General features: G+C 43.2%; 1 protein-coding gene across 1 annotated transcript in view; it reads right to left on the bottom strand.

Moving 5' to 3' along the window:
- Positions 1–19,548, bottom strand: part of LOC145419206 (uncharacterized) — a 289,310-nt gene that overhangs the window by 264,206 nt on the left and 5,556 nt on the right. The window contains exon 2 of the mRNA XM_080287441.1: positions 6,558–6,651. Coding sequence (XP_080143567.1) covers positions 6,558–6,625 — 68 coding nt within the window. The 5' untranslated portion in view covers positions 6,626–6,651. The remainder of the gene's footprint in view (positions 1–6,557; positions 6,652–19,548) is intronic.

Genomic DNA, 19,548 nt, shown 5'->3' with positions numbered 1-19,548 from the left:
CCTATCATAACCTTCTTTCTGATTGTCAGTGTGGGTTCCATCAGGGAAGCTCCACTGGTGATCTTCTTAACTATCTTTCAGAATTTTGGTGAAAGCTTTGCCATTGCACTTGACATCTCAAAGGTTATTGATCGAGTCTGGTATAAATTTTTAATTTCCATACTGCCCTTGTATGGCTTCTATCCTTCTTTCTACAGTATGTCTTATCTATAGCTTCCTCATTGGTTGTTCTATAGCTGCTGTTGTAGACGGCCACTGTTCTTCTCCTAGATCTATCAACAGTGACATTCCTCAGGGCTCTGTCCTATCACCAAATTTATTCCTTTTATTCATCAATGACCTTCTAAGCTGTAAATCTAACCCTATCCACTCATACGCTGATGATTCCACCCTTCACTTTTCCATTCGGTTCTCGCAACGTCCACCTCAGCAGTTACTTCAACAAACAAGGGATGAGTCTATGGCACACCTAATGTCTGACTTGGCTCATATCTCCAACTGAGGTAAAAATAATCTCATTGTTCTTAATGCATCAAAAACTCAGTTGTCACATATCTCAACCCAACAAAATCTTCCACAGGAGTACCCATTAATGTTTAATAATATCCAGCTTAATCCTGCATCATCCTTAAACATACTTGGGATTTCACAGTCTCAGGGCTTATCTTGGAAAGATCATATTATATCTCTTGTACAATCTGCTTCCAAGAGATTACATGTGTTAAGCAGACTCTGTGCCTTCTTTACCCCTGCACAGCTGTTGACTTTATACACAGGTTTTATTCACCACTGTTTACAATACAACTCTCATGTGTGGGGAGGCTCCCCACATACAGCTCTTCTCAATAGGGTGAAGTCAAAGGCTTTCCATCTCATCACCTCTCATCATTTTACTGGCTCCCTTCAACCCCTGTCTCTACGCTGCACTGTTGCATCTTTATCTCTTTTCTTTCACTACTTCAGTGGTCACTGCTCCTGTGAACTGTGCTACTTCAATGGTCACTGCTCCTATGACCTATCTACATGCATCCCTCCACCTCTACAATGGAAGTGTAACACCCGTCTAGCAGCAAACTCTCATCCCTTTTCTGTCTAATTCTCTAATGCAAGAGTTAACTGTTACTCCCAGTCCTTCATTTATGCAATGGATCAACTCTGGAACTGACTCCCTCTGTCTGTATTTCCTACTTCCTATGTTCTCCAGTCTTTCAAATGCAGCGTGTCCAGGCATCTTGAATAGAACGTATCTTGAATTTGGCTCTCTTTTGTATCGTTTGGAAATAGGGAGAAAATGGAGAATGAAAGACTGAATAAGAGGGTGTAAGTAGGTGAAGTGGAGGGAGGGGGAGACCAAGGATGAGGTGGGGGGATGGAGTTGAGAGGTCTATGAGGGAGGGGGGAGTGAGCTGGGGGAGGGCATTCAAATGGAGGGTGACAGAGTGACTTGGAGGGATTTTGTCTACGGCTATCCTTTGCTAGTTTAGGACATTGGGCTATGGACAGATAGATAGATTCGAATTGTTTTTTTTTTTTTTTCTTGGAAGGAACAGTTTGTGGGCTCCTGGTCTTTGGTTCCTTCTCCCTGCATTAAAAAAAAATAAAATGCAGCCTTGATGGATTTGGTGAAAGCATATGACAGGGTGGATAGACAAGGATTGTGAAAAGTATTAACAATATATGGAGTAAATGGGAAGTTGTTGAATAACATGATGCGTATGTATGAGGCTGCTAAGGCTGCAGTGTGTGTGGATAGTGAACTGAGTGAATTTTTCTATTTGAAGGTTGGATTGAAACAGGGATGTGTCATGTCTCCATGGTTGTTCAATCTGTATATGGATGGGATTATAAAAGAGATACTACGTAGGGCAGTGGATGTTGGAGCAGCCCTAATGAGAGTGGACAGTGTTTGAAAACTCCTTGTACTCCTGTTTGTAGATGACACGGTGTTGTTAATTGAAGATGAAGGGGAGCTGCAAGGCTTGGTGGATGAGTTTGGGAGAGTGTGTAAGAAACGGAATCTAAAGGTGAATGTAAGAAAGAGTAAAGTTATGGTCTTCGAGAGAGGTGAAGTCAGTGAATGTACAGTGAGGTTGGATGAGGAGGAAATGAAAAATGTGAGTGTGTTTATGTACTTGGGTAGTGTGATGAGTAAAGATAGAGGTTTAGAGGGTGAAGTGCTTGAAAGGGTACTACAAGGAAGAAAGGTTTCTGGTTCCTTGAAAGCAGTGATAAGAAACAGGGAAGTGAGCATGGCAGTGAAAAAGTGACTACATGATAGTATTGTGATACAAACGCCAATATTGGAAGTGAAGCTTGGACCTTGCTAGAAGGAGAGAAGTCAAGAGTGAGAGCAGTGGAAATGAGTTACTTGGAAGGAGCATGTGGGGCCACATGGACAGACAGACTGATAAACGCGGAAGTGAAGGAGCGTTGTGGTGTGGATGTGATAGGAAGTGTTAGGAGAAACACACTGAGGTGGTTTTTTTGGTGGCATTGTGGAGAGGATGGAGAGTGGGAGACTGATAAGGAGAGTGTGTGAGTGAGGTGGAGGAGGGGGAAAGGGAGGGGGAGGCCAAGGATGAGAAGGAGGGATAGGATGGAAAGGTATATGAGAGAGGGGGGTGTGAGCTGGGAGCAGGACAGTGAAATGGCAGGGGACAGGGCAACATGGAGGTGATTTGTTTTGGGGCCACCCCTTATGGGATTAAGGCATATGGCAACAGATAGATTGATAGAAAATGCATGAACATATAAATCTTTCAATGTCACCTTACATTCAATGGGAACTGCTATTCTCTGTTTACATTTTACCAATGGGTTTGGTACGACACAATCGCTCCACTCGATGTGTGTGCATAACTATCCCACGGAACACTTAATTTACTGTGTATTTATGATAATGCACATTCATCTAAGTCTGCATTTTAGACATTTCATAATAGTTAGTAGGACACTGAGTGATTTACTCCTGACTTGGTGGCCTTCATACCAGTCATCTCAAGCCATAGGCCTGTTCTGAACCATGACTTTTTCCTTTTTTTCTTTTAAGGAAAATGCTGGGGAAGAAGGTGCACAGTATATGGCAGGAAATACAGGTTGGGTTGTTATAAAAATTTAGGTTAAGTTTGGATAACTCGGCACTGATAATGGTAATTTTGTGCCAAATATAGCATTCTACAATGGCAACTGTCTGTCTGCGGCACCCCACAAGATGGCGTCCATCTCTTTGATACCATTTAGGATTGTAAACATAGTTTACCATCATAATCAGAAAAATATGAGAAACAAACTTTAATAATAAAATGTGAACAAGTAGTCTTGCTGCTGCTTAACCCGTGGACTGCAACTTATCTCATGTGGGGGTGTCTCATAAGGCTGCAACATACCTTTTATGAGTGAGATTTTCAACAATGCACTAGAAAGGTTGTAGAAGGATCAGCATGACAAAATTTATTGGGTATTAGGGTAACTGGTAGCTCTCACTCCCACCCCCTATCATGAGCCCAGTTGTCCAGGAAAGGCAGTCGTAGGTCAAAATTGTTTTGAATAACATAAAATCAAATGTAAGGTCAACAGGAGGTAATAGAACAGATGTAGGGTGGCAAATAATGGCACAAAAGTAACGTCCTAAGCTCATACTGCAATGTGTGGAGCAAGCTGGGAACCCACCTGGCGAGCGGGGTGATTGACAAAAGCCTGTTTACAGCCTGTCTCACCTGCCCCAATACGCATTACTCTCTCTCTCTCTCTCTCTCACTCTCTCAAAGCATAGTTTTCAAGTTCTTGCCAGAAATTCAATCTCTGACAATTATTTCTCAAAAACTATGGCAATATCAATATGAAAATTTCGTGGGTAGCTGCAAGATGCAATTTCCTAGCCACTGATACACACTTCAGGTAAATCTGTAAGATTGATCAAAACTGTCATTTTGCCACACCACAGGGAATGTCTGCACAACCCTTTGCCATAGCCCACAGGTTACAGTAAACCGTACATTTACGTCAATGAGTTTACCTTTAGATGCAAGGCTAATGGCTGTCAAGGGTTTGATGAGGTACATGTACCCAGTATGATTAAATATTCTCCCTTACTGTGCCCTTATCATCACTTTCTCTTAACCTAACCATGTCAGTGTGTTTCTGGTAAACAGTATGTTTTTATTTACTGGGTCAAAATTGTTGTAAAGGGTAAATTTCGGTTTGAACATGGGGTGCCTGGTACCAGATGTGATAGATCCCATCAATCCTGTTCTCACACACCATGTGCAGTAAAAATAGCACACGATAACCATGGGATCAGTATACAGCAACTTAATCTTCATGCTGGCAGTTACTAGTGTGGAAACATATAGCTGTTACAGATCATATTTATACAGAAGAAACTCAGTATAACAGACCCCGGTACAGTAGATGTCGTATTTACCAGTCACCCTAAAGCCCACCAAACTTTCGTTAGCAATACCAAACAATGTCAGTTAAATGAAGTGCAATGGGTTATAATCCATGTGTTTCCTACCTTTTTCACTCCAACCGGTCCTGAAATTGCCCACTTTCCACTGTGACTGCAAAGTTGTAATAACAGACAATAGCAATATTGTACAAGTCGTGAAGTGCTATGATAAGGAAGTGAAATAAGCTGCAAAAGGGCAAAATTATGACTAGGTTAGTGTAAAATGGGTATAGTTCACATTTTTAGTACTGGAATATGCTACTGTACTCATTTATTTTCAAACATGTGTGAAATTCCACTCTGGGGGAGACCCTCAGTTATAACAAACTATTGGCTTTAACAGACCTAGCTTTCCCCCAGTTACAGTTCGTTACAGCACAGGTCTCTTACGGTTATTTTTACTTAAAATGTTACAGACTTTCACAACAATAAAGTTTGTTTATTTATAAATCATCCATCCATCCATCCATCATCCAATCCTACATTGCCCCATGAGGAACGTAGGAGCCCGGAATGAAAGTATTAAATGATGAATAGTTCTGAATGGAGATACTGAATGGTAAGTGTATATTTGTGTGAAAAATGACAACTGATCATCTTGCAGACAATTTCTTGTGTACAAATGTGGCACCATGTTAAAAATTTTCACATTTAAAGTTTTAACCCCTAAGAGACAGGTGTCCGCATATGCTGTCCGTGGGTACCAGAGGCAAAAAGACAGTTGTCCGAGTGCTGTTCAAGGGTACAAGGGGCAAAAAGATGGGTGTCCACACATGCTGTCCAAGAGTGCTGGGGGCAAAAAGACGGGTGTCCGCATATGCGGTCACACCCCCCCACCCCCCACACCCATCCTACCCACCCCATCCCCCTACCACCACACCTACACACACACACACCCCGACCCCCCATCCCATCCCCCCACTGCCCCCAACCCCCCCACTCCCAAACCCCCACAGCCCCCCAACCCTCCCCACCACCCCCTACCAATCCTAACTCCCACCCTCCCATCATCCCCACCCCCAACCCCCTGCTAACCACACCCACCATCCACCCCCATATCTCACACTACCCCACCATTCCCCCAACTGCCCCCCACTCCCCCACAATCCCCCCAACCCTATCCCCTACCCCCACCATCTATCCCCACCATCCCAACCCCCTCCCCCATCCTCCCCCACCCACCACCCCACCTCTCTGACCCCCTAACCACCCCCCAACCCCTCTACCCACCACCAAACCCCACTCTCTACCCCTCTATCCACCACCCAACCCAACTCACCCCCACCCTATCCTCCAAACCCACACCCCACCTCAACCCCTGCACCACCCCTCCCATCCTCTACCAGCACCCCCCACAAACCCCCCACCATATTGGATCCCCCAATTATGCCCGTCCTGGGCGTGTCAAAACATTCCGACGCCCATCTTTTAGGGGTTAACAATAATGAAACTACTGACTAACGAACAGTACTGAAAGGATATATTGAAAAGCATTTAATATTTGTGCTGCCTACTTCTTCCTTCACCTTTATCATTCTTCTTCTGTACCTGCCCTCCTTTCTTCCTATTTCTCCCATGTTTCCTGTCACTTTTTATTACTCTTCATTCCTTTTCAGGTGGTTTTACATTGGGTGACAAGCATGGAGGTTTCCTGTAGGCCAAGAGACTATTTACAGGGCTGGGTGGTAACCATACAACCAACCCAAACATGTTCCCTACATATCAAGAAGTGCACTAACGGTGGGCTAATGCCCCTCCTGGTAAAACAACTAACTCAAAGAGAAATGGCCACTGCTTATGGGATTATGGTGTCTGGCTACAGATAGACAGATTGATACAAATACTTTATTAAGCTATGGTCTCTAAGGGTAGTGAACAGGAGTAATTTTTTTTTTTTCTCCACTTGCCCTTTCAAAATCAGGGTTTTTCTTTCACAATGCAGCTTCCTAACTGCTGAAAATACACTATAACAATCATCGGAGAACCTCTTGGGAATCAAACCCACACAAATTGGTAAGACCATCACTCATAACTGAACACAAACTGCCAAATGTCATTGAAGGCATGCTTAAAAAATATATATAAACTACACAGTATTATGTGTTACCTAGAGATGGTGGGTGGGGTCCAAGCTGGGGTGTGCAGGGGGGGCAGGCGGGCGCTCTCCTGCATCATTGTTACCACGCTGAGCTCCACCTCTCCTGAGGATCAAGACATAGCTTAATCAATAAATTTGTTATGACAGGTCATACAAAAAACTTTTAATACATGTGGTCCTTGCATGTCAAGCATATGTTCCAAAATATCGCAACTTATTCCAAAATGTAGTGCTCCAAGTTGGGAAACAGAAATCAGCTATTTCAATATCAATGAAACTTTAACTGAAATTCAGAACCCCCCCAACACACACACACACACACCAAAACCTGCTCCCTCCACCTGCCCCAATACCACTTCATACCATCTGTACCAACAACAAATTATTACCAATTAGAGCAAGAACTGAGCATTTTAAGACTAGCCCTATTCCTATCGCTGTTTGAATGATCAATGAACATTAGTTAACATCTGCACCATTTTCTTTTTTCTTTTATTTGTTTGTTCCCTTTCTCTACATTTATTCCTTGGGTAAATCTACCGTAGTTATTGTCAATTACTGTGCTTTGTAAATTTGGCTTACACTTATTTTTAAGGCAGTACTCACCTTTTACTTTTTAACACTATGTGTATATTTTCAGCCTAAGGGATACCTTGCCTTAAATAAACTTTGAATCTTTATTAATTTTTAAAATATTCTTTGTCTTTGTCTCAAGTACTTGGGTAAGGTGATGAGTAAAGATGGAAGTTTACAGGGTGAAGCGCTTGAAAGGGTACAACAAGGAAGGTTGCTGGTTCCTTGAAGCAGTGACAAGAAACAGGGAAGTGAGCATGGAAGTGAAAAAGTTACTTTATGACAGTATTGTGATACCAACTCTAAAGTATGGAAGTGAAGCTTGGACCTTGCTGGAGTGACACAAGTCAAGAGCGACAGCAGTGGAAATGAGTTATTTGAGAGGAGCATGTGGAGTCACATGGAGAGTCAGACTGACAAATGAGGAAGTGAAGAAGAGTTGGGTGTGGATGTGGATGTGACAGGAAACGTTAGGAGAAACTGAGGTGGTTAGGCAATGTGGAGAGGATGGAGAGTGAGAGACTGATGAGGAGAGTATATGTGAGTGAGATGGAGGAAGGGGGAGGCCAAGGCTGAGATGGAGGGATGGAGTGAAGAGGTATATGCGAGAGTGAGGTGTGAGCTGGGAGCAGGGCAGTGAAATGGCAGTGGTAAGGGCGACATGGAGGCGATTTGCTTGTGGCCACCCTTTGAGGGATTACAGCATCTGGCAATAGATAGATAGATAGACAGACAGACTTTTTAGTTATGGTAGTTGTTTTCCTAGGAGGGGCATTAACCCTCTGCCAACCCACTTACTGACACGGGGAATACATATGGGTTGGTTATAAGATTACAGTCAAGCATTTTAATGATTTTCTGGCTCACAGGAAATCATACAGGTCACATTATGACATGTCACCCTGGAGTACAATAGCATTACAGTGAGTGAGTGGATGATGGGAACCCCCACTGACCACACTGGTATTGAGAGGAACCAGTGAAGTTACATGGAGAGCCAGACTGACAAAAGAGGAAGTGAAGGAGTGCTGTGGTGTGGCTGTGGATGTGACAAAAAGAATTAGCAGAAATAAACTGAGACAGTTTGGCCATGAAGTGAAGCTTGGACAAACTGTGAAGCTTGGACATTGTTGGAAGGACACAAGTCAAGAGTGAGAGCAGTGGAAATGAGTTATTTAAGAGGAGCCTGTGGAGTCACATGGAGAGACAGGCTGACGAATGAGGATGTAAAGGAGCGTTGTGGTGTGGATGTGGATGTGATAGGAAGCGTTATGAGGAACACACTGAGGTGGTTTGGCCATGTGGAGAGGATGGAGGGTGAAAGACTGACGAAGAGAGTGTATGTGAGTGAGGTGGAGGGGGCAAGAGGGAGGGGGAGGCCGAGGATGAGATGGAGGGATGGGGTGGAGAGGTATATGAGAGAGGGGGGTGTGAGTTGGGAGCAGGGCAGTGAGATGGCGGGGGACAGGGCGACTTGGAGGCGATTTGTTTGTGGCCACCCCAAACGGGATTGAGGCGTCTGGCAATAGATAGATAGATAGATAGTTCGGCCATGTACAAAGGAGTACAAAGGAAAGCAAACAGCAACAGACCTTATGGTCCTTTTGAGGCTGTTTGTAACAGAGTAGACTATGACTATGAGATGTAGTAGTAGTAGTTGCTGCTTCCTAGACAGTCTTGCCAAACAGCCCTGAGTCCCTAAGGAAGGCCATGGCCAAGACCAGGCTTTCCCACAGAGCTCTCAAGAGTGTATGTTGTGTTGTTGGCATAGGTGATCGTGTGCAATGCAGTCTTCCATAATGTGCTTAATAGTATAGGGTTCCGTGTTACATCCTGGACAGGCATCTGCAACGGAGTCAGCCAGCCTCTTCTGGTAACTTTAGAGGGCTGGATGATGCCCACATCTCAGCCTGGCCAGGTGGACCCTGTCCTCACGAGAGAGATAGGATTCAGAAGGGTGGATATCGGGAGGCCGTGCATGCAGCTATGTGTTGTCTTTAAGTGACTGAATGGAGTGGCGAGCGATTTGAGTATGGATATGCTTCTGGAAGCTGGTCTGAGGTGGGCGAGAGGGTAGAGATGACAGTATTTGTGTATGATATCATGTGCTGGGTGTTGTTTTGATGTTCCTTGGTGTGTGTGGATGTGCTGCCATGTATTGTAGTGGATGGTGTGGGTTTGTGGAGGCTGCAGCAAGAATTTGGGTGCTTCCCATGTCTAAGTGATCCTTGACTTTGGCGACTTTGGTTTCTTAATGTAGGTGGTCTATGGGTGTAGTAGCTGTGCAGCCTGTGATTATTTTGAAGGCCTTGTTCTGTATGGTCTGTAGAGTGTTGTAGTGTGTTTTAGTGAGATTAGGAGCCCAAGCAGGGCTTGCATAATTCATCACTGAACATATATACTGTTTGTATACTGTGGTGGTGGTTTCTTTGTTGTGTCCAAATCTTGTATGGGCAAGTGACCTCAAGGCACTGAGGCACATATAAAGACAATCGCATTATGAAATACAATGACTACTTCACTTATCTTACTTATTCATATGATTCTGAATATTATTTTATGGGTACTGTATAAAGAAACATGTTAATGTGTATAATCTAGACATTACGTATCATTTTTGAATGGTCTTAGGTGTTTGTCAGCTAGAATATGGAGTCCCTTAAATCTGAAATCCCTTAAATGGAGGTCACTTAAATCGAGGTCTGAGTGTACATATACAGTACCATCACGTCCAGTACAGAATTTTTGTTAGACAGTACTGTCGTACTGGACTAAATCCGTACTGGACAAACAACAGACCTTCCAAGAAAAATGAATAATGTCAGAAAAGCCTTGAAAAAGTCCCCCCTGGATTCAACTTAACTATGTTTTGACACAACTAAGATTTTACCAGCCTTTAAGGTGAGTGGTGATGGGCCTGGGGGGGAAGGGGGATGGGTATCCGAGGCTGTAGGAGGTCCTATTGACCCCCTTGAAGGAGGGCCTTCAGGATCCTGAGGAGGCCTTTCTGCCTCAGCCTCACTCATAAATCCCACACAGTCACACACTGACATCGTCTTCTTCATCATCCGGGGGAAGTGCAATACTGCACACGACACGAGTCACGAGGAAGATGTACTGGACTGGCGCGGCAGTACTAGTGAAACATTCCTTGGTTTGCCATCTTCCTGCACCCGGGCAGGTAATAGCACAGTAAGCTCACCCCGAACACATGGGTTTCGTTCCTAATGTGGCACATTCGGCGCGAAACCGTGTAAGTTTTAACTACTCCTTATTGTGCTCCCTAGACCCCCTAAATGTGGTGTTTTGCTGTTATCACCCATTGGTAATCAATATGAAGCACTTTAAGTGGTTAGAAGGTTTATTTAATGATATAACTTACAGTACTGAACAGCAAAACTTCAACATACAAATACGTAAACACAAGACAACATTCCGACGCCGATTGGTTTCAAGACTGTCACAACAATAACAAGACAGTTCGTTGTCGTTAATGAAGACAGCTATGGGTGACACTAAAATATAATTCAAAGGCGACTACACTGAAGAAGAAACAAGATAATTATTGACTAAAGGTGCAACTAATAAATAATATCCAAAGCCTACACTACTGAACATAGACTTTGATGGATTCCCCTGGAATATAGTTATTAACCCTTTAACCGCGGGTGTCATCCCAGAATGACATTGCAAAAACTGGACCAAACCGCGGGTGTCATTCTCGAATGTTTGTGAATATTTTGAATACCCTGCGTTTTTTCCGTGCGCCAATTGTTTCGAGGGGGAGTAGCTATTAAGTTCTTTCACTCCAGCCGACCCCCACCTCCCTCCTCCCACCCCCGGGCCCCCACTTCCCACCCCCCGGGCCCCCCACCCCACCCCTGACCAACACGCATCAGTATCTGTCCAGCTGTGTGAGCGACAACACCGCTGATGTGGCAGTGAAGTGCAGGCATTTACAGTGCCTTTTACCTGCCTCAGTGAACACAGAGTGGGTGTTTATCGTATGTGCAGTCTTCATATATGTTTATAGTATTATTATCAGAATGAGGTTGGCATTTGGTAATGGTGTGTGAGCGAAAAATAGTGATTACAACACCGCTGATGTGGCAGTGAAGTGCGGGCAATTACAGTGCCATTTACCTGCCTCGGTGAACACAGGGTGGGTGTTTATCGTATGTGCAGTGTTCATATATGTTTATAGTATTATTATCAGAATGAGGTTGGCATTTGGTAATGGTGTGTGAACGAAAAATAGTGATTACAACACCGCTGATGTGGCAGTGAAGTGCGGGCAATTACAGTGCCTTTTACTTGCCTCAGTGAACACAGAGTGGGTGTTTATCGTATGTGCAGTGTTCGTATATGTTTATAGTATTATTATCAGAATGAGGTTGGCATTTGGTAATGGTGTGTGAGCGAAGGTAATGCTGCATGAGCAAAGGTAATGGTGTGTGAGCGAAAAATAGTGATTTTAGATCGCTCACTTCTAACGGCACTGCCCATCCAGTGATAGTCAACGAAATCATGAAACCTACATCATTGCAAAGCCGAAGGTTAGTACTTTCTAATGGTACCTTATTTTTCACTCTAGATTTATTCTGTGCAGAGTTATAAAGGTTTAAAGTTTGTTTACATTTTGGCTGAAACCCCCACGGGAGAGGCCAGTCGGGGCAAAACAATGCCCGCAGTTAAAGGGTTAAAGTATTGATTAATTAATAAAAAGTATATTTATAAAAGTATTGATTAATTAATAATAAGTAAATTTTCAGAATGATGGGGAATCATCCAGGGTGCGAACTGTCCTGATGGGGATCGTCCACATTTTGACGGGGAATTGTCTGATGGCGAATTGACTTGACGCCGATCATGGGTAATCATATAAATCAGGTTAACTGATTACAAGGCATTATTTAATGCTTTAACTTTATTTAAGTGCTTTAACTTACAAGTACATACCAGAATAGTAAATATTTAACTTACAAACACAGTACTGTGGAAAAGCAGTACAGCAAATATTAAATGAACAAATAACAAAAGCAATATTCCGACGCCTATCAGGAAAACTGGTTATAAGACTATTTCTTGTTATAACATTATTTAATAGTACTTTAACTTGCATATAAACTTACCAGAACAGCAATGTAAATATTTAACTTACAAATACAGTACTGTGGAAAAGCAGGACATGATCACATGATCAAAACAAACCGTGCGTGGTGCTGCACTGATGTTCGAGGATTTGGTCTATGAAAGGCCTTTCTTGAGTAAATTTATAGTTTTCGTAATGGTTCTTTAATCTTACGTTGTCTTATACGTATCCCAGCACTTACCGTGTATAACTGCGAGCATGTTTGGCGAGAACGTATTCGGGGTGAGCTTACTGTACTGGACACAGCACGTCAGTACTAGAGAAGAACTCTGGATTTGGCCCACTTTGCACGACCGATCCAGCCCAACAAATCCGTACTACAGTAATGAATTATTTTATTTTTTTGCTCACCGTACTGGATGAGAATAGTACTGGCCAAACGCGTACTGGACAAGAGGGTACTGTACATATATGTATGTATGTATGTATGTATGTATGCATGTATGTATATACACAGTAATCCCTATACTATCCAGACGCCCACTTTCCGGACATTGTGGACCTGGACCTTCAGATCCCAAAAATGGCCCCCCCCCCCCCCCCCCAAAAAAAAAATTCCCCCTCAAAAAAGATTTTTTCCCTCCCATAATTTGAAATTGCCGCGCAGTGCCGAACAGCTGTTTACACCATGGCCCCTTCACCCCTTTCTTCCTCCCCCCTGCCCCCTCCCCTGTCAGGGTTGCCATTTGGTATTTTTCATTATCAAATGTGGGCCAATTTGGTAATGAAAAATTCATTTGGTAATAAGAATAATGCATTACCAAATGGATTTTTCACATGTATGAGGATACACAGGATGGAGATGGTGGATTATCTGCTCTCTCTGATTAATCTGCTAGCCTACAATGCATGAAAACAACCAACATGCTGTTAATTATAAGGAGAGTGATTACATGTATTTCTACTTGTATTTATAATCAGTGAAGAATAAATGCTAGCTTTATGAATTTGCTAATGAAAAGTTAAATTTGGTAATGAAAACTGAGGAGTTTGGCAATGTGGCTGTTGCGATCAGGCAACTCTGTTTCCCCATCACCAACACTTCAACAGTTACTGCATAACGTCGATCGTGAGTGGATGCTTATTGCAGTGGATGCCACATGTGCTCGTTTTTCTTGTGAAAAAACAGATGAATAAACTGCAATACCCCACCAGTAGACCACATGGGAATTTACAGTGTTGTGCAGTGTTAAGAAAGTAGTATTCAGAGTACAAAGGATTAACTGTGGAGTGCAAACTGGTGGTTGAAACTGGCATGGTGCAATTAACAATGTGCAGTGTTAAACAATTATAACTCACAGTGCAAAGAATTACTGTAAGTGCAGCACAACACCTGATTACTGTATGTGCTTCAAGAGCATTTTCACCACTGCAAAAGACTTGCGAAGGCAGCCACAGATGTGCTGTAAGTACCCTGGCTGAGGTACAGTCACTTCTAATTCCTCATTCCTTGGTTCTTTTTCATTTATTTCATGCTTTATGTCCATTATTGGTGTGAATAGGGTCTTAAATAGGTTTAAATAGGTGCTTTGCATGTCCGGTACGGAGTTATTTAGGTGGCTTTCAAAGTTAGGCTGAGTTAGGGTCCTTAGTAACAGTCCAGCAGGCAGATGCCCACTTTCCGGACAGGACCACTATCCGGACATGCCTTTGGCTCTATTACATCGGATAGTGGAGAGATTACTGTATATATCTATATCTATATCTATCTATCTATCTATAAATATATATATATATATATATATATATATATATATATCATTCATTCATTCATCATCATCATTATCAGCCGTTGAGGTCCACTGCAGGACTAGCCTATCCCTACCGAAGCAAGGACGATACTGCCAATGTATCTCTACCCAGTGGCTTAGGCTGTCTGATAGAGATTGTATGTAGGGTGACAAGTGCTTGTGAATGTGATTGTAGTGTTGTAGAGGCTTTGGATGTGTGTGTAGTCTGTGAACCAAGTGTATTCGGCCCGCCTTAAGCCGATTGGGTGAAAGCATACAAGTATGCGACACTGGTTGAACAACAGCACCCCTTGTGTCCGCCAAAGTAGCAAGTGGGTTGGTGAACACTTCCCAAAGTTGTTACAACTCTGGCAGGAGGCGAACCCACGCTCACCAGCGTGCGAAACGCACGCTCTACCACTATACTACAGGGGCTCCATATATATATATATATATATATATACCATCCACTCACTCAATGTAGTGTTGCTCTCGGGTGTCTGCCCTGTCCTCTCCTCCATCCTTGTTTCCTTCCATCATCTTCTGTCTTTTTTTCTTCAGTCTATTCTCTTCCTTCTGCCTGCGGGTGACTTTACACTCCCTCTTCTGTCTTTCATTCCTTCATTCTTTCCTCTCCCTTCTACCTGTGGGTGACTCTACACTGAGTGACAAGCCAAATGGTTTCCTGTACTCCAGGAAACCATTTACTATGCTAGGTGGTAATCATATAACCAAATTTTGACGCCTGGTGGTTTAGTGGGTAATTATTGTGCTCCAGTCGGATTGAACCGGTGAAGGTTTATATACAAGGAGTGATTGGGGTTTATTGCTCATGTAATGCCACTCGGGGATGAGTGAGGCTGGTCACTCTCATCTTAAATGTCAGGACCAACTGCCTAGCCCCGGGCTTCTACGCTCCTCATGGGGCAACATAGGATTGGATGATGGATGGATATATATATATATATATATATATATACAGTAATACCCTGATATACTGTACAGTACCTTTAGATGTGATACCCAAGCTTAACGATGGGGGTAGAAATATCACCAAACCCTGCTTAACAATGGCCAAACCCCAGTTCAACGGTGTTTTTTTTTTTTTTTTACTGATTTTGATGGTGGTAGGCAAAGGCGCCGATCATTCACGCACTTAGTGTACTGGTGTTCTGTTTTTAGGGTCGCATTATACTAAGTGGCAAGCCAAATGATTTTCTGTAAACCAGGAAAGCCTTTACAACATTGGGTGATAACTTTATTACCAACCAAAACGTGTTCCCTACGTGGCAACAAGTGGGATGGTGGAGGGTTAGTGCTCCTCCCCAGGGGACAAATAACTAAAAATACACACAAGAAGCCTCAGACCAGGACTGACCAAAAGAGGACGATTAGGGACCGAACAAAGGATGTGATACGGATTCCAACATGGCATATAAGGGGTGCAAATGATGAGGCAAAAGAGAGAAAGATTGTCAAGGTGCTTGAAGGTGCAAAAGTGGATGTACTTGGGTTAACTGAAACTAAATGGAGAGGAGAGAGTGTGAGGGAATGGAAGTATGGATGGGGTACATGTGCGGCAGCAGGTGAGAATAAGACACCAAAAGAAGGAGTGTGTATAGTTGTGAGTAACAAACAGAAGGAGAATACTGTATAAGAGAGTATGGATCAGATGGCTCAAGGATTGTGTGGGAAAGATTGAAAGTTGGACTACAAATGTGGGCAATTGTGTGCATGTATGGGCCACCAGAAGATCATGCAAGCAGAGTGAGAGAAGAGTTCTGGACAAATGTGGAAGCGTGCATGGAAAAAACTGAATGGGATGAAAGAGTGTTTTTGATTGACGATATGAATCGTAAAGCAGGGAATGAGAAGGTGGATGGAGTAGTTGGTGAATGGTGTGTGCCTGCTAAGATAGATGAGAATGGCAGTGTTTTAGTAGACATTTATGCCAGGAGGGTAGACAATACCCTCTTCAGACACAAAATGATCCATAGGTATACATCATGAGTGATAGGAAGGGTGGGTGAACTGAATGAACAGAAGGCAATGACTGATTATGTGTGTGGATGAATGGATGCAAAGGTGTTTAATCGATGCAAGAGCGTCTAGAGGTTGGGGAGTGGACTTTCAGACCACCACGTGGTGGCTGTGAGAATTAGGACCAAGTGAAATGGAGAAACAGAAGAAGGGATGCACAGGAGGAAGTAGAATATGCAAGGAGGGTGGAAAGGTTACAAGAAGATTAGAAAAAGGCAGAATATAAGAGAGAAGTAAAGGAGCAACTGCATAAATATGGTCTGGAGCAGATGGAGAACATGCAAGGTGTGTGCAAGATATTCAAAGAAGAAATCTGTGCAGTATGTGAGGTGGTGTGTGTGGTCAAGAGAAGACAAAAGGGAGAGCAAGGAACAGAATGGTGGAATGAAGAAGAGGGGCTGTGGAAAAGAATAAAGCATATAGTCAGTGGATGAGAAACAGGGGTATGCAAGAAGTTGAGACATGGAAGAGAGAGTTATATGTAAAGAGGAAGAGAGAGGTGAAAAAATCACTAGGAAAGAGTACGAAGACAGTGGATGAGGAATTTGGAAGGAAACTGAGTGTAAAAAGGAGGGAATGTAAGAAAACATTCTAGAAAGAGGTAAAGAGAGTTAGACAGGGGGTTAAAGAAGTTAGTCGAGGACTGAGAGATAAAAATGGTAAATTACTAGTGGAGAAGTGAGAAAAAGTGAGCAGATGGAGAAAATAAGGAATTGTTGAACATAGAGAATTAAAGTAATGCGAATATAAGTGGCTGGGGATTGGCTGGGAGACAGAGGGAGAAGAGAAGACAGGAAGAAATCAATAGGATGGAAGTTATGGAAGCAATGAAGAAATCAAAATGGGAAAAGCTCCAGGAAATGATGGAGTGTGTGATGAAATGCATGGGGGAGAGATACTAGGAGAATGGATGTAGAAGATGTGCAGATTGGCCTGGGAGGAAGGTAGAGTCCTGGGGGATTGGAGGTCAGGTATAATTATTCCCTTGTACAAAGGAAAAAGGGAAAAAGAAGTATGAGGTAATCATAGGGGCATTTCTCTTCTAAGTGTAACAGGAAAAGAATATGGTAGGATACTTTTTGACAGAGTTAGGGAAATAAAAGAGGAATTAGTTGGAGAAGAACAGGGAGGTTTTAAGAAGAGAAGAGGTTGTGTAGATCAGATATTCATTCTTAGACCTTCCGTGGAAAAGCTTCTAGAGAAGGGAAAGAAGTTGTATGCGGCCTTCCTGAATTAGGAGAAAGCATATGAAAGGGTGGATAGACAAGGATTGTGGAAAGTATGAAGAATATATAAAGTAAATGGGAAGGTGTTGAATGCTGTGAAGAGTATGTATGATGGTGCTAAGGCTGCAGCGAACGTGGACAGTAAACTGAGTGAATTTTTGTATTTGAAGTTGGAATGAAACAGGGATGTGTCATGTCCCCATGTTGTTCAATCTGTATATGGATGGGGTTATAAAAGAGATACAGGTCAGGGCAGTGGATGTTGGAGTGGCCCTAATGAGAGAGGACAGTGAGTAGAAACTCCCTGTACTGTTGTTTGCAGATGATACGGTGTTAAGTGAAGACGAAAGGGAGCCGTGAGGCTTGGTGAATGAGTTTGAGAGAGATTGTAGGAAAGGGAATCTAAAGGTGAATGTAAGGAAAAGTAAAGTTATGGTCTTTGAGAGAAATGAAGTCATTCAATGTACAGTGAGGTTGGACAAGGAGGAAATGGAAAATGTGGGTGCATTTTTAAGCACAATACCCCCGCGTCCAAGACAGTAATATTGTCCCTGAGGGTCCTGTCTTGGATGAGCAACGTCTTGGACCAGCACAAGACCTTATGGAGAAAATTCATAGTCACAAAATCTTCAAAAAGTGTTCCTAAAGACATCAACCTAGACCTATTATGGCACCAAAACCAATTTCCTCACCTTCAAAGCATGTATTTCTGAGCTTATCTCTAGCTTAGTAGTCTGAAATAGACGGCGGCACTTCAAGGAGTTAGCAGACTGTTTCCTAGGAATGGTTACATAAGGTGAGGCAATAACCTAGGAGCAAATGCTAAGTGTAACAGGCAGTGTGTCCACGACACTCTGGTGAGGGAGTCTAGGGAGCCAAAAGCAAGCTCCGATTGCCCATCACGTGACAAGATGGCAGTATTTTATTGGACAACATCACAACCAAGCCACTCTACTGGGCCCGGGAACCGGGTTGGACCACGTGAGACCGTCATAGCTGTATTCTCCTCTGATTTGGGCCGTTATGAAACACTGGTTACATATTGGACGTATGCAACCGTATTACAGCAATATACTGGATTATTATACTACCCCCTGGGGGTAGGGTTTTTTTTCAAGAATACTCCCCCAGTATCCCTGCTTGTCGTAAAAGGTGACTAAACGGGTTGGCGGAGGGTTAGTGCCCCTCCCCGGAAAACAACTAACCAAAAAGAAAAACAATAAGCCTCGGACAAGGACTGACCAAAAGATGACGACAAAGGACCGGATAAAGAACATGGTAATTGGAACTTGGAATGTAAGGGGAGCGAATGACAAGGTGAAAGAGAGAGAGAGATTGTCCAAGTGCTTGAGGGTGCGAAAGTGGATGTATGCGGAATAACTGAAATGAAATGGAGAGGTGAGAGTGTGAGAGAATGGGAGTATGGATGGGGTATATGTGCAGAAGTAGGTGAGAATGAGAGGGCAAAAGAAGGAGTATGTATAGTTGTGAGTAAAAGATGGAAGAAGAGTATAAGAAAGTATGGATCAGTTGGGTCAAGGATTGTGTGGGTAAGATTGAAAATTGGAATACAAATGTGGGCGATTGTGTGTGTGTATGCGCCAACGCAAGATCGTGCAAGCAGAGTAAGAGAAGAGTTCTGAACAAATGTGGAAGTGTGCATAGAAAAGTTTGGAAGGAATGAAAGAGTGTTTTTGATCGGTGATATGAATGGTAAAGTAGGGAATGTGAAGGTGGATGGAATAGTTGGTGAGTGGGGTGTGCCTGCTGAGATATATGAGAATGGCAGTGCGTTAGTGGACATTTGTGCTGGGAGGGGGTTGGTCACAGCCAATACCCTCTTCAGGCATAAAATGATCCACAGGTATACATGGCGAATGATGAGAGGGGTGGGTGGTGAACTGAATGAAAGGAGGGCAATGATTGATTATGTGTGTGTGGATGAAAGGATGCAAAAATGTGTAATGGATGCAAGATCTTATAGAAGTTGGGGGAGTGGACTTTCTGACCACTACTTGGTGGTGGCCAGAATCAAGGTCCAATTAGGATGGAGAAATAGAAGAAGGGAAGGATGGGAAGAAGGAGTATTTGTAAGGAGAGTGGAAAGGTTACAAGAGGATGAGAAAAAGGCAGAGTATAAGAGAGTAGTGGAGGAACGATTGGGCAAATATGAATTGGAGCGGGTGGGGGACGTGGAAGGTGTATGAAGGATATTTACAGAAGAAATATGTGCAGCATGTGATGTGGTGTGTGGGATGAAGAGAAGACGGAGGGGAGTG

The sequence above is a fragment of the Coenobita brevimanus genome, chromosome 14 (genome assembly GCF_032717465.1).
Source record: "Coenobita brevimanus isolate Jiangsu-jjx chromosome 14, ASM3271746v2, whole genome shotgun sequence".
Taxonomy (NCBI): Eukaryota; Metazoa; Arthropoda; class Malacostraca; order Decapoda; family Coenobitidae; genus Coenobita; species Coenobita brevimanus.
The sequence above is the reverse complement of the archived record's forward strand: the minus strand, read 5'-3'. Positions and strand labels throughout refer to the sequence as shown.